This window comes from Triticum dicoccoides, chromosome 4B (assembly GCF_002162155.2).
Source record: "Triticum dicoccoides isolate Atlit2015 ecotype Zavitan chromosome 4B, WEW_v2.0, whole genome shotgun sequence".
NCBI lineage: Eukaryota > Viridiplantae > Streptophyta > Magnoliopsida > Poales > Poaceae > Triticum > Triticum dicoccoides.
The window spans coordinates 206,950,723-206,964,733 of NC_041387.1; the positions used below are offsets into that span (position 1 = coordinate 206,950,723).

Sequence of the window (14,011 nt, forward strand, 5' to 3'; positions counted from 1 at the left end):
GGTTGTGCCTTGCAAGCGACGCACCCTCTAACAGATCAGTAAATAGATTCATGCCTTTGAACAAGGCCAAACCTTAGGCATCATCCTGTAGCGAAAGAAGAGAGTAATCAGACTGGAAAACGACGGCATAAAGCTCCCCAATGTACAATTGAATTGGACGTGTTCCACGTACACCATTACTACTAGTTACTGAAACTAGCGAAGCGAGAAGCTTTCCTCCTTCATCGTCCTTATCCCTCGCCCTAGTTTTTTTTTTTTTTTTTTTGAGCTGCGCCCTAGTATTACTTGCTCGTGAGATCTACTAATCGGTCCTTTACAATGAGGCAGGGAAAGACCTCTCTTGGGACCAAACACATGCACGAAACGTTTTCGAACACTATTAAGCACGAGATATCAAGGCATTAATTTTCCTTCCCAATTTCCATGTACACATATAGATAGTTGAAGCTCAACTACAGACTGCATTTTCTCATCCCAGCTTACTGAAAATTAGATGCCTATGAATACGTAAACATGATTAAGATATGAACGAATGGACTCAACTCTCGACTTGCCTATACACTATGATAAACTTTGGCTAACTAACCTTACAACAAGTTCAGTATTCTTGATGTGCATGTAAAAACCTGGTAACATAGTACGAACACCGGGTGATCCCTCTTGCAACAACCATGGCCCTTGAAATTACCCATCTGGAGGGTTATCCATGTCAACAGAAGAATCTGCTGTTTACTCCGGCTCTGTACAGCTGCAAGCACCCAGGGCCAGAAGCGTGAAGCTTCACCTCCGTGCGTGCCAGCACAAAGAAAACATCCCCTTCCTTTGCTACTCCTTCGTCAGGCATGCCATCAGCCTGGATCTCGCCCTCCCCAGTCATGACGAGGAAGATGGATGGGCCAGGCACTGGTAACATGGTAACCGATTCACCTTGAGGTAGTAAGTAGCGATCAACTTCGAACTCATCGAATGGGGGTGTGTAACGAATTACATATGGCTGAACCAGAACACCTTGCAAAATTTCGGGGAACATCTGCATGCACAAGATCAAATGTGTATTACTTAAGGGAATAAAGCATAGTGTTTTAGAGAATATTTAAGCAACATATGTAAAAGCCTCATTGGCCCATCGGATATTCCAGCCAAAGTCTCTCAATGTGATCAAACTCCAAATGTTTTCGAAAACCACTTCTAATTGCTAAACTATGTTACAAACAACCGATTTTAGCACACTAGCATGTCACAAAATAACCTATTACAATTAACCTGCAGCAAAAAATAATCAGAAACACTACTGACTGCCGATAGATGATGCTAAGCTGTATGCTGACAAAAATGAACACAATATGGCAAATAAAGAAACTGCATGCCAAAAGAATTGAGATTATAAACAGGACACTAGAGGTACAAATGAAAGGAACACAAAAAAACAAACCTGCTTGTATGTCAGCATGGAGCAAAGAGTTTGGACATCTTTGTACTTAGGAGTCAGACCAGCACGAATTACATTGTCTGAGGTAGCCATGCATTCAACACACTCTCCTGATAGATATGCATGTGGTTCGTTGGCACCAATGTAAAGTGCTTCACCAGGGCTGAGCTTAACATAGTTAAAGAAAAATGCTGATAAAACGCCAACATCTCCTGGGTACTGCTGCTCTAGTGATAAAACTAGTTGCTCCTTCTCTGTAAAGGTTCTAATCTGAATGGGAGAAGACATTATCAGTGCAAATAGTTGAATTACAAATTCTAGGTTTTCCAAAACATATTGACCTTTTTCTTCAAACCAGCAATAGCTGCATATGTATATTCCTAATGGTGTGATGATCCTGACTCAAGTAACACCAAGACAGCAAAATGAAAGTAGCAGAAAATAAATCAATGTGCTGTGAGGAAAAGAACAAAGACACCAATAACAAAGATATCTTATGCTTGCAATAGTTTTCAGATTATATACTGGCTCCATGTATGCAAAGTAAAACTTCATAAGATTTTCAATTAGGAAAACTCCTCCACAGGGAAAGCAGCAGTGCAGAAGTTAATAGTCTAGTTACATGTATCTTAGCGAGATTTTCAACTACCTAATTTGTACTGAATACTTGGGACATGCATTACCAAATGATGTTGGCTGCCCACTACGATATAACTGAATAATTAGCTTCAGCAAGCAGTGATATCGCTTTGGTGGCTACAACCAAACGATGATTACTACCTAGTTAGCTTGATTGTCTCATCGTTAATATTCACAACCATCACCTTCCAAATTAAATACCCAGCTTAATACTCCCAGAATCTTTTTGAGTTGAAATGAATACTTCTTCGGTGTCTACGTGTTCCATAGGTAGGATCCTAGAGCAAAATCAATTATTCCCAGACAACCATCAACTACACTAGTGCGTAGTTATAGCAATCCTACTCCCACCAGGGCAGCTCCATAAATATTGGTACTTATGCATTCCCTTCAGCGGATTGAGATGTTACTCTGAAGCAGCTATCAAAATTCATGTTTACTTATTTATAGCATAGCGCATACATAGTTTATACGTGCAGTCTTTAAGGACAAGTAAGTAACAATTCAAATTCAGATCTATTGTTCTACCTTTTCCAGGTAGTCGACAGCTATTCACAGCTACCTACACCAAAGAAGAGTTCGGCCCAATGTTTTATTTCTGTCTTAGTGAAACCCGATTCAACACTAAAAGTATATTGACTCTTTCCCAAGACATTTTTCTGTAAATACTGCATATTTGGTTCCATCCATAAATCTAATTTCCCTCCTATTCTCTGAGTTCCAGAGATTCCATGGATAGAGAGTCAGTTCCAATAGACTTATGGAACGTTCCCATTCGTGTGCATCCAGCAGGAATTGAACCGATAAATTTACCAATTATGAGTTGGTCGCTTTAACCATTCAGCTATGGATGCTTAGCAGGGATCATCGTACATCATAAATAACCAATTTTCATATATAAAGACATATCATAGAAGAATGAAATCAGTTACTCATATTTACTATATTTTTTATACTGTACAGTTGGCCTAAAATAATTTTTAGACACTGGAACTGTAAGAACCTGGAAAGCAAAAAATAAATAAAAAATTAACCAAAAGCATTTAATAGCCAAGTGTAGGTCTCAAAAAATTACTGTCATATACGACAAGATTGACCTACATGACTGGTAGGTAGCATTCAACTATGCTTTTCCTAGACATTTCCTATGACTTTCACTTCCACCATTGTTAAGAAAGAAAATAAAAAATGGAGGAGCTGCTTATGGTTGATACACAAACATGGACAAAACAATTGCAGATAGTAGAGCACTAGGAAACGAGAGATACTGACATCAACCTCCCAGTGAACACAATCATAGGTAATTCAAATGAACATGAAATTGTCTATGCCAATAACCCAGCAAAGATATTTACCTTTATCTCCCCATTCAAGCGACTCTTTAATTTGGAAATTGCTTCAGCAACTGCTTCTTTGCTTGTTGCCATTAGCTTAGTAAAAGCTGATTGCAGATATGACCTTACTCCAATACCTCCATCGTGCTCTTTGGCAGTCATAAGCTTCACAACATCTTCTTTGCCAACTAACATTCGAACCTCAGGTACAGTCCTCAAAACATCCTTGAGCTCCTGGACCACAGTATGAATAAATCAGTACTTGATTCTAAAATGATCGACTGTTAATTGCTTACAGTTCCAGAAGCTCATAGTTAATATCATAGCCCACATTTTCAACAACCGAGTGTTTGCACTATCTGGAACACCATGCATCCTTTTTGGAAGAATATAACCAATGCAAGATAGAATTTGAAGCATCTAAAAAGAGGCAAACTGTACTTTCTACGAAACAGGATAGTTCTTCCAAAATGAATATAGCAAAGGTTTCTCTGCTCCATACTTCCCTCCCTAAACGTACCTATCTAATTATTAGTCAAGAAAAGAGGAGTGCCTCTTACAATACTTTAGCTACACTAACCATTTAGCCAACAAGAATCTAAACTTCACCGTAAATACTTTACAAGAGTCTAATAGTTATCCTAATAACCCTTATTTACCCATCTGGTATGCAATAAAAAAACTATTGCCACATAGCAAATTCAGTCGAACAAACATCAGGCAACGCCAATTGCACAGCGGCTTTGACTATCCATAAATTTCCTGCCACCTACCAAACCAGCGAACTTTTCCAACCACATCGCTGGATGTGATTTGGACAGAATGTGTGCATGGGGCCAACAATTAAGGTGCCAATGCCGCCGAGGCATATCCAGGACAACTTGCTGGACGCCATCACTGTCTTCTGAACAAGGACCACGGTACCTCATGGAAGGCAAGTGATTTGCCAGCATGTTCATACTCTGTTTTTAAACTCTTCTTCTGACAAAATTTCTAAAAAAGAAACAAGGGTTGCTCACCTAAATGCAGATGATACTTCTGCGAATAATCAGACCTTGATCGTTGGGCTGTCAGTGAGCAATTACACTATTCTACAGTTACAAATCTCTATTATTATTATCAAACTCGTTAGCAGCCAGATCCACACCCCACTTGGTATTTTGACATTGGTCAGCTCATCCCACCAACCCATCAGGAATCATATTGGGAATCTGCTTGCCACGTCGAATAAACAATCCACCTACCGCATCAAACTTCGCTAAGTAACTAACTCAACGCATCAGCTGACCCTATTAATAATTCCAGGTCAACCAAACCATTAGAACAATCGCAGATCAGCGTAGATGGAAATGAATCGGCCATTCAACACAGCAGCGATTCAACAGTACGTGCACGCAAGGAATGCAGGGGCACAAACCTGGACGCTGACGAAGCCGCAGAGGGCGCGGAACTCGGTGACGGCAACGGCCATCTCAGGCTTGTGGTTGGCGTCGCGGTACGTGGTAGGGCGCAGCGCGTGGAGCGCCCTGGCGAGCTCCCTGTCCGGATGCGCCTGGATGGAGAGCGGCTTCGCCACCGAGAGCACCTTGAATAGGAAGGGGAGGTCGCCGTCCCAGCGCGCGGTGACGGCGCGGCCGAGGAGCGCAGCGGGGTTGCGCGCCAGCCACTCCCTGAGCGAGACCGCGCCCCCGTCGTCGGATGCTAGCGACGACGGGGCAGCCGGGTGGGTGCCTATCCAGAGCTCGGCGCAGGGGCGGCCCTCCTCTGTCTCGCCGGCGAGGCGAGCGACGAGGGAGGCGTCCCCGCGGCTGCCCCATTCGTAGTGCTGCACGGCGCCGCGCAGCCGTAGGACGCCCTTGGGGGGAGAGCACGGCTTCAGCTCCGGGTCGTGTTCGCGGTCGGCGGGGAGGAGGAGCCCCAGGCCACCCATCGCGCCTAACCCTAGCCCGAGGCCGAGCCCCAATTGGGCGGAGGAGGAGGCGGTGGAGGAGGACGCCATCGAGGCAGCGAGGGCGTCGTCGGCGGGAAGGAGGAGGATTTGGTCTGCGCGGCCGTTGGGTGGGGGGCGAGTGGGCAGTTGCGCGGTTGGGTTTTCTGGAGGGAAATGCGAACGGAAGCGGTGAGGGGAAGAAGAAGAAGAAAGGAAGAGGCGACGACGACGGGAGGCGAAAGCGAGAGGTGAGGCCGGAAAGGGTCAAGCGAGGATGGTAGCCATACCGCGGCAGTTTGGCTCGGTTTGCGGTGTGAAGGCTGCGGATGCGGTCGTTGGGCCCGCATGTCAGCCTAAGTGTGTCTCCGGTTCGAAAGGACCACATGTGAGTGACTACTAGATCGCGACCCGGCAGTGGGCGCGGTGGAACGATGAATATGGGCATCTTCAAATCTGACCCGCAAATCAATAGGCAATTCGTTCACACACGGATAAATCTGTCTGCGGATACGGATGTGAGAGCCAGCCATTTAAAGCTATCGTTTAGTCCGGTTGCATTACAGACGAAATTTAACGAAATTGATCCAATTCGATTCAAACTCAAACAAACCGGGTGATATTCTTTAATTTAGATTAGGACCTCATAGGCCATGCCGGGCTGGCCAGGCGACTCCTCCGTCATCATCATCGTAGTCATTGTCGAAGTCGCCGATCCTCTCTGCTTGCTCCTGCAGCGACCACGGCTACCGACGACATGGGCGAAGGAGGGCGACGGGCCTTGGAGGAGGCGGCGATGGCGGCGGACTCGCGGTGAGACCACTCCTGGTTGTACTTGGCCACCTCCTCGTCGAGGCTGCGCAGACGGGGCTTGCTCGTCTCCGCCGTCGTCTTTGAGTTGTCCAGGGCCTAGGTAGTGGCCAGCTATGGGTCTACCGTGATGTGTGGCGGTGGGACGACGGAGTCGCGCCGCGCTGCGCATGTCCCCCGGCATACTCATCTGCTGTTGGGGCGCTCTGGGAGGACGAGCTACTGCAGCCGCCGAGGTAGTGGCGAATGCGACTACGCCTTCGCGGCTGTCGCATGGGGCATGCCGCCATGAGTCTGGCGGGTTGTCGGCAAGCGCCGCTTCTCCTTGACGCGGCAGAGCGGCAGAGAGCGTCGCTCCTCCTTCACGTGTCGAGGCGGCGGGAAACGCTCCTCCTTGACGCGTAGGGGCGGCGGCGAGTGATACATCTCCAACATATCTATAACTTTTGCTTGTTTCATGCTGTTATATTATCATTCTTGGATGTTTTGCAATCATTTTATAGCAACTTTATATCTTTTTGGACTAACTTATTGACATAGTGCCTAGTGCTAGTTGTTGTTTTTTTTACTTCGCAGAATATCAGTACCAAACGGAGTCCAAACGCAGCGGAACTTTTGGGAGAATTTGTCTAGACCAGAAGACACCTGTTGGGACAAAGAAGTACCAAAGGGGGTCTCCGAGGGAAGCACAACCCACCTGGGCGTGCCTGGGGGCGCGTCCTGGTGGGTTGTGCCCACCTCTTCCGACTCCCGCACCGCCTCTTTGCTCTATAAATACCCTAGAAATCCAAAACCCTAGGGGAGTCGAAGAAACACAATTCCAGCCGCCGCAAGTTTCAGAATTACCAGATCCAATCTAGACACCATTAGGAGGGGTTGGTCGTTCTCATTGGTGCCTCTCCGATGATGCGTGAGTAATTCATTGTATACCTATGGGTCCGTTATTAGTAGCTAGATAGCTTCCTCTCTCCCTGTTTTGATTCTCAATACAATGGTCCCTTGAAGATTGGTTCGATGTAACTCTTTTTGCGGTGTGTGTTTGTTGGGACCCGATGAACTTTGAGTTTATTATCAGATCTATTTATCCATGAAAGTTATTTAAGTTTCTTTGATCTCTTATATGCATGATTACTTATAGCCTCGTATATCTTCTTCGAATCTTTGGTTTAGTTAGGCCAACTAGATTGTTTTTTCTTGCCATGGGAAGAAGTGCTTTCTGATGGGTTCGATCGTGCGGTATTCTTTCCCACTAACAGAAGGGGCAGCAAGACACGCATGTATCATTGTTATTAACGATAACAAGATGGGGTCTATTCCTACATGAATAGATCTTGTCTACGTTATGTCATCGTTCTTATTGCATTACTCCGTTTCTTCATGAACTTAATACACTTGATGCATGCTGGATAGCGATCGATGTGTGGAGTAATAGTAGTAGATGCAGGCAGGAGTCGGTCTACAAATCTTATACGTGATGCATATATAATGATCATTGCCTGGATTCGTCATAATTATTTGAAGTTCTATCAATTGCCCAATAGCAATTTGTTTACTCGACATATGCTATTTTCTCGAGAGAAGCCACTAGTGAAATCTACGGGCCTCGGGTCTATTCTTTATCTTATTTGCTTTGAGATCTATTTTTATTTGCTTCTGCTTTCAGATCTATTATTCTAAAAACCTAAAAATACCTTGCTGCACTTTTTCTTTATTTATTTTATTTTGTTTTATCGAGAGATCTATTTATCCAAAATCATGCAAACCAATCTATCTTTTACCCGAGAGGGATTGACAACCCCTCTTACGCGTTGGGTTGCAAGTATTTGTTTTTTGTGTGCAGGTACCGTTTACATAGTTTTTCTTGGTTCTCCTACTGGTTTGATAACCTTGGTTTCATAACTGAGGGAAATATCTACCGAAGTTGTGATGCATCATCTCTTCCTCTTCGGGCAAATAGTGACGCGGATACGAGCCATCAAGAAAGGATTCTAGCGCCGTTGCCGGGGAGACATCATCAACATCTATCAGGTTCCTAATCACAAATCTCATTTGCTTGCAATTTACATTATTTGCCATTTGTCTCTTGTTTTCATCTCCCCCACTTCACAAAAAATACCATTTTATTCGCCCTCTTTTTTCGTTCGTCGTTTTCTAGTCAGATCTCTTATTTTCTTGAACTTGTCACCGTGAGTGACTTTGGTATGGCAGAAATTGATGATGGCCTAACTCCTAAAGTTGGACAATCTGGCAATCTAGATACCAAAACTTTTGTTTTGGGGCAAGGAAACGCTATGGGAAAAGAACATATCCAATAATTTTTAAATTGTGTTGGAAATTTGACTCTTGATGATGCTCCTATACTTAAAAGAACTAAGTCTTTTGCGGAAGCTATTTCAGCACTAGTTCTAAAACTTTAAAGTAGATTTATCCATACCAATCCTACCTTGCAAAGATTGTTTTATGAGCTACCAGCTATAAAAGATCTTAAAGCTAAAAAGATAGCTACCCAAGTTCTTATGAATGAATTTGATTACATAGTACGGGAAGCTAGGGAATTTTTTTATTTTTATGGTATGAGCCGTGAAAAACCGGTAATAGATGAGATCCTTTATAATAGTGATTACATGTTGAGACATTTCCTTGGAAATAACCAAAAAATGAGAAACTTAAAAAGGAAATCCCCATTTTAGATATAATACAACAAGTTTTCAATGATGTTAATCAACAATATTCTTGGATTGTTGCCGAAAATCAAAGGGGATATTTGATGGGCAACTTGATAGTGCTAAAATCTCTATGGATAATGTGTTTCAAGTTATTTTTGCAAAACCTCCTAATAAGAACACATATACGGAAAATAAGAATAAAGATGACAATACTTAGATCTATGTTTTAAGCCTAACTAGGGGGGGGGGTAAAACGATAGCGCTTGTTGGGAGGTAACCCAATGAATAAAATTTAATTTTGCCTTTTTCTTTCTATTCTTGAGTGTTTGCACAATTATGCCTCTGTTATGATTGCGTTTTATGATTTAGTTAGTGTTTGGGCCAAGCAAAGCCTTTGGTATCATGTTGGGTGATAGTTGATTTGATCTTGTTGAAAAACAGAAACTTTGTGCGCTAGTGACAGAATTGTTTAAAATTACAGAAGCATGACTAAATTCTGAATTTTTTTTACACAAGATTGATATGCAAATTGCCTAAGTTGTCCTAATTTTTCAGAATTTTTGGAGTTACATAAGTATACAAAGTTTTCAGATTGCTATAGACTGTTCTATTTTTGACAGATTCCGTTTTCTTTGCGTTGTGTGCTTATTTTGATGAATCTATGGACTTTATCGGGGGGTATAAGCCATAGCAAAGTTGTAATACAATAGACATAATGCAAAAATAAAATATAAATGGGTTTGCAACAGTACTTAGAGTGGTGATTTGCTTTCTTATACTAATGGATCTCACGAAGGTTTTTGTTGAGTTTTGTGTGATTGAAGTTTTCATGTTTTGGTTGAGATCATGATGGATGAAGGAATAAGGAGTAAGAAGAGCTTAAGCTTGGGGATTCCCCATGGAACCCCAAGGTACTATCCAAAGAGAAACAAGCAACTAAGCTTGGAGATGCCTCGAGTGGCATCCACTCTTTCTTCTAACGACCATCGTTATTTTACTTGGAGATATATTTTTATTCGTCACATATCATGAACTTTGCTTGGAGCGTCTTGTATTATGAGTCTTTTCTTGTTTTGCTATTTAGTTTGTCACAAGTATCCTTGCTGGACACACCTATTTGAGAGAGCCAAAATTATGTTATGAATTGCTGGAATTGTTCTTTATGCTTCACTTAAAAAAATTGAGATATGGAATTGCTCTAGTGCTTCACTTATATCTTTTTGAGCATGGTGTGCTTTAATATTTCTGAAGAAATGCTCTCATGCTTCACTTAGATTTATTTAAGAGTTAGTAAATTTTTAAGAAATTCTCTCATGCTTCACTTATATTATTTTGAGAGACGAAAAATTTTATGCTCATGTTCTTCACTTAGATTTGTTTGAGCTTGCCAAAAGTAATTGCAATACATGAAACTAGTCCCAAAGTGATAGATATTCAAGAGGGATATAATAAAAACTTTCGTGAAGATCATTGGACAAAATAAACTTGATTCTTTGTAATAGTTTTGCGATATGATGATAGTGATATGTGAGTCATGTTGGTGAGTAATTATGCTTTAGTAAGAATATTGGTGTTAAGGTTTGTGATTCCCTATGCCAGCACGAAAGTCAATAGTTATGCAATAAAATTACATCCTACTTGTGGTGCATTATTCAGTGTTAGTTATGCTTAATGCTCGCTTATGTAATTTTTCGTTTCTTGGTTGGATGCTTCTCAATCTTTTTGCTAGCCTTCACTTGTACTAAGTAGGAATACTACTTGTGCATCCAAAATCCTTAAACCCAGTTTTGCCATATGAGTCCACCATACCTACCTATATGCGGTATTCCCATGCCGTTCTAAGCAAATTTGTATGTGTCATCTCTAATTTTCAAAATAATTTCCTTTTTATGTGCTCGTACCGCTCATGAAACGGTAGGGGGTGGCTGATATTTTTTCATGCTAGATGTGTTATTTTCAAGATGAGTGTTTATTAACTTGTCATTGCACAAGAGTACGACAAAGGTATTAGGGTTTCTTAGTCCCAATAATGAAAAAATGAATTTACTTTATGTTGTCAAATAATAAATTCCTTAGAAAGTGTTGGTATGGACGACACCAGTGGATACGACTAGCCGTGGAATGTGAAAGTATGGTGGAAAAAGAAATAAACTTCATTTTTTGTTTGGGGACCGCCTATGATATATCTAGCATGCAAAGTATTGGGTACTACTCGGTCATTTTTGTTGACAGGAAACGCATGCCGCCCAAAATGTTTTATCTCTATTTTTTTGCTTTGAGCTCTGGCACCTCTAGAAATTCCTACTTCCCTCTGCGAAGGGCCTTTTTATTTACTGTATGCAATTTTTATTTTTATTTTAGTCTCCATCTTCTCTTATAAAGCACCAACTGAGGGGCACTATGATCGTACTTGAGCATTGGATGTAGCTAATATGCGAGTGTGTTTCATGAATGGATCAATGATTGAGCATGATGGGCTAGGGATACTTGCTTTAGTGTTGATATTTTGAAAGACATGGTTGCTTGTTGATATGCTTGAGTATTTAAATCTTCATGTCAAAACTAGACTATTGCTTTGAATCATATAAGAGTCCATATGTCCATGCTACAAAAGAAAAGAATATGTGATGAAAATGTTAGGCGGCATTCCACATCAAAAATTATGTTTTTATCATTTACCTACTCGAGAACGAGTAGGAATTAAGCTTGGGGATGCTAATACGTCTCCAATGTATCTATAATTTTTGAGTGTTCCATGCTGTTATATTATCAATCTTGGATGTTTTACAATCATTTTAGAGAAACTTTATATCATTTTTTGCGACTAACCTATTGACATAGTGCCAGTGCCAGTTGCTATTTTTTGCTTGTTTGTTACTTCGCAAAATATTAGTACCAAACAGAGTCCGAACGCAGTGAAACTTTTTGGAGAATTTTTTTGGACCAGAAGACACCTGTTGGGGCAAATAAGTACCAAAGGGGGGCTCCGAGGGGTGCACAACCCACCTGGGTGCACCTAGGGGCCCAGGCGCGCCCTGGTGGGTTGTGCCCACTTCGGTCGCCTCCCGCGCCGCTTCTTTACTCTATAAATACCCCGGAAATCCAAAAATCCTAGGGGAGTCGACGAAATACAATTCGAGTCGCCGCAAATTCCAGAACCACCAGGTCCAATCTAGACACCATCCGGAGGGGTTCATCATCCTCATTGGTGCATCTCCGATGATGCACGAGTAGTTCATTGTAGACCTACGGGTCCGTAGTTAGTAGCTAGATGGCATCCTCTCTCTTTTGATTCTCAATACAATGGTCTCTTGGAGATCTATTTGATGTAACTCTTTTTGCAGTGTGTTTGTTGGGATCTGATGAACTTTGAGTTTATGATCAGATCTATTTATCCATGGAGGTTATTTTAGTTTCTTTGATCTCTTATATGCATGATTACTTATAACCTCGTATTTCTTCTTCGAATCTTTGGTTTAGTTAGGCCAACTAGATCAAATTTTCTTTCCATGGGAAGAGGTGCTTTGTGATGGGTTCGGTCGTGCGGTGTTCTTTCCAGTGACAGAAGTGGCAGCAAGACACGTATGTATCATTTCTACTAAGGATAACAAGATGGGGTCTATTCCTACATGAATAGATCTTGTCTACATCATCTCATCGTTCTTATTGCATTACTCCGTTTTCCCGTGAACTTAATACACTAGATGCGTGCTGGATAGCGGTCGATGTGTGGAGTAATAGTAGTAGATGCAGGCAGGAGTCAGTATACTAATCTTGGACGTGATGCCTATATAATGATCATTGCATGGATATCGTCATAATTATTTGAAGTTCTATCAATTGGCCAACAGTAATTTGTTTACCCGCCGTATGCTATTTTCTCGAGAGAAGCCACTAGTGAAATCTACGGCCCCCGGGTCTATTCGTTATCATATTTGCATTGAGATCTATTTTTATTTGACTTTGCTTTCAGATTTATTATTCTAAAAACCCAAAAATACCTTGCTGCACTTTTTCTTTATTTCTTTTATTTTGTTTTATCGAGAGATCTATTTATCCAAAATCATACAAAACATTCTATCTTTTACCCGAGAGGGATTGACAACCCCTCTTACATGTCGGGTTGCAAGTATTTGTTCTTTGTGTGCAGGTACCGTTTACATAGTGTTGCTTGGTTCTCCTATGTAGCGACCAGACCTCAAACAGTCTGATCTCTATGCATCAGTGTCATCCCTGGATCGGTAATGTTGACATGCACAGTACTTGAAGGATTTATAACAGAGTAGCAATCACACACTTATTACATCGAATGTCTCAAAAGAGAACTTATTACAATAAATATGGCTTAAGGCCATCTAAATACGATAATAGCGGAAGGCTTGGAGGATAAAGTGAATCCGTCAACTCCAACGACATCACTGAGTGAAAGATCACGACCTAAGGCACCTTACTCGTCATCTGAAAAGTCTGCAACATGAACGTTGCAGCCCGAAATGGGTCAGCACATGGAATATGCTGGCAATGTAACACAAGAGAGTAATGAACAGAAAATATGCTATCACTACATGCATATATGGCTGGTGGAAAGCTCTATGGTTACAGTTTTGCATAAAGCCAATTTTTCCCTACAATAAAGGAATAAATTTTATTTAACTATCAGGGTGGTTGTTAAACATTGAGAAGGTTCACCCAACTCAATCCCAATTAAGCATCATCACTAAATCCAATCAAATTATATTAAGAGTGATGAGATCCACATGATAATCCAAGAACTAGATACTCAAAACGTCCATACCGGGGACACGGCTAACCATGATTAGTTTGTACACTCTGCAGAGGTTTGCGCGCTTTTCCCCACAAGACTCGAATACATCCATGGTCGGAGAAACGAGATACGGCCTTTCACTACTGGAATCAGCTACTTTGCCATCTGCCAGCTCTTTGCCGTCAGCTAGCGGACGGCAAAGAAGTTCTTTGCCATCAGCTACCCAAAAGCAGACGGCAAAGAAATGGCAGACGACAAAGAAGCTCTTTGCCGTCCGCGGGCTCTTTGCCGTCCGCTGGCAGACGGCAAAGAGAGAGGTGGCCCCCACCCCCCGCCCGTTTGGAAAAAACTTAACGGCCCACCTCTTTGCCGTCTACCAGCAGACGGCAAAGAGGCAAAAGGGCGGACGACAAAGATAGGCGGACGGCAAAGAGGACACTA

General features: G+C 42.1%; 1 protein-coding gene across 1 annotated transcript; it reads right to left on the bottom strand.

Moving 5' to 3' along the window:
* Positions 1-379: 379 nt before the first annotated feature.
* LOC119295786 (mannose-6-phosphate isomerase 1-like) lies at positions 380-5,583 on the bottom strand. Its single transcript, XM_037574254.1, has 4 exons — positions 4,820-5,583; positions 3,424-3,636; positions 1,433-1,699; positions 380-1,030 (listed from the first exon to the last, which is right to left on the bottom strand). Exons 1-4 carry the CDS (start codon positions 5,399-5,401, stop codon positions 710-712), a joined length of 1,383 nt encoding a protein of 460 aa, XP_037430151.1. The 5' UTR covers positions 5,402-5,583; the 3' UTR covers positions 380-709.
* Between the last annotated feature and the right edge of the window lie 8,428 nt (positions 5,584-14,011).

What these genes read in the sequence shown, in the direction of transcription:
- LOC119295786 (XM_037574254.1), bottom strand. Translation starts at nt 5,401, where the DNA reads ATGGCGTCCTCCTCCACCGCCTCCTCCTCCGCCCAATTGGGGCTCGGC. An exon ending in GCGGCTTCGTCAGCGTCCAG is followed by an intron (nt 3,637 to 4,819) that starts GTTTGTGCCCCT and finishes ACTGTGGTCCAG; the next exon opens with GAGCTCAAGGATGTTTTGAG. An exon ending in GCTTGAATGGGGAGATAAAG is followed by an intron (nt 1,700 to 3,423) that starts GTAAATATCTTT and finishes TCTCCCATTCAG; the next exon opens with ATTAGAACCTTTACAGAGAA.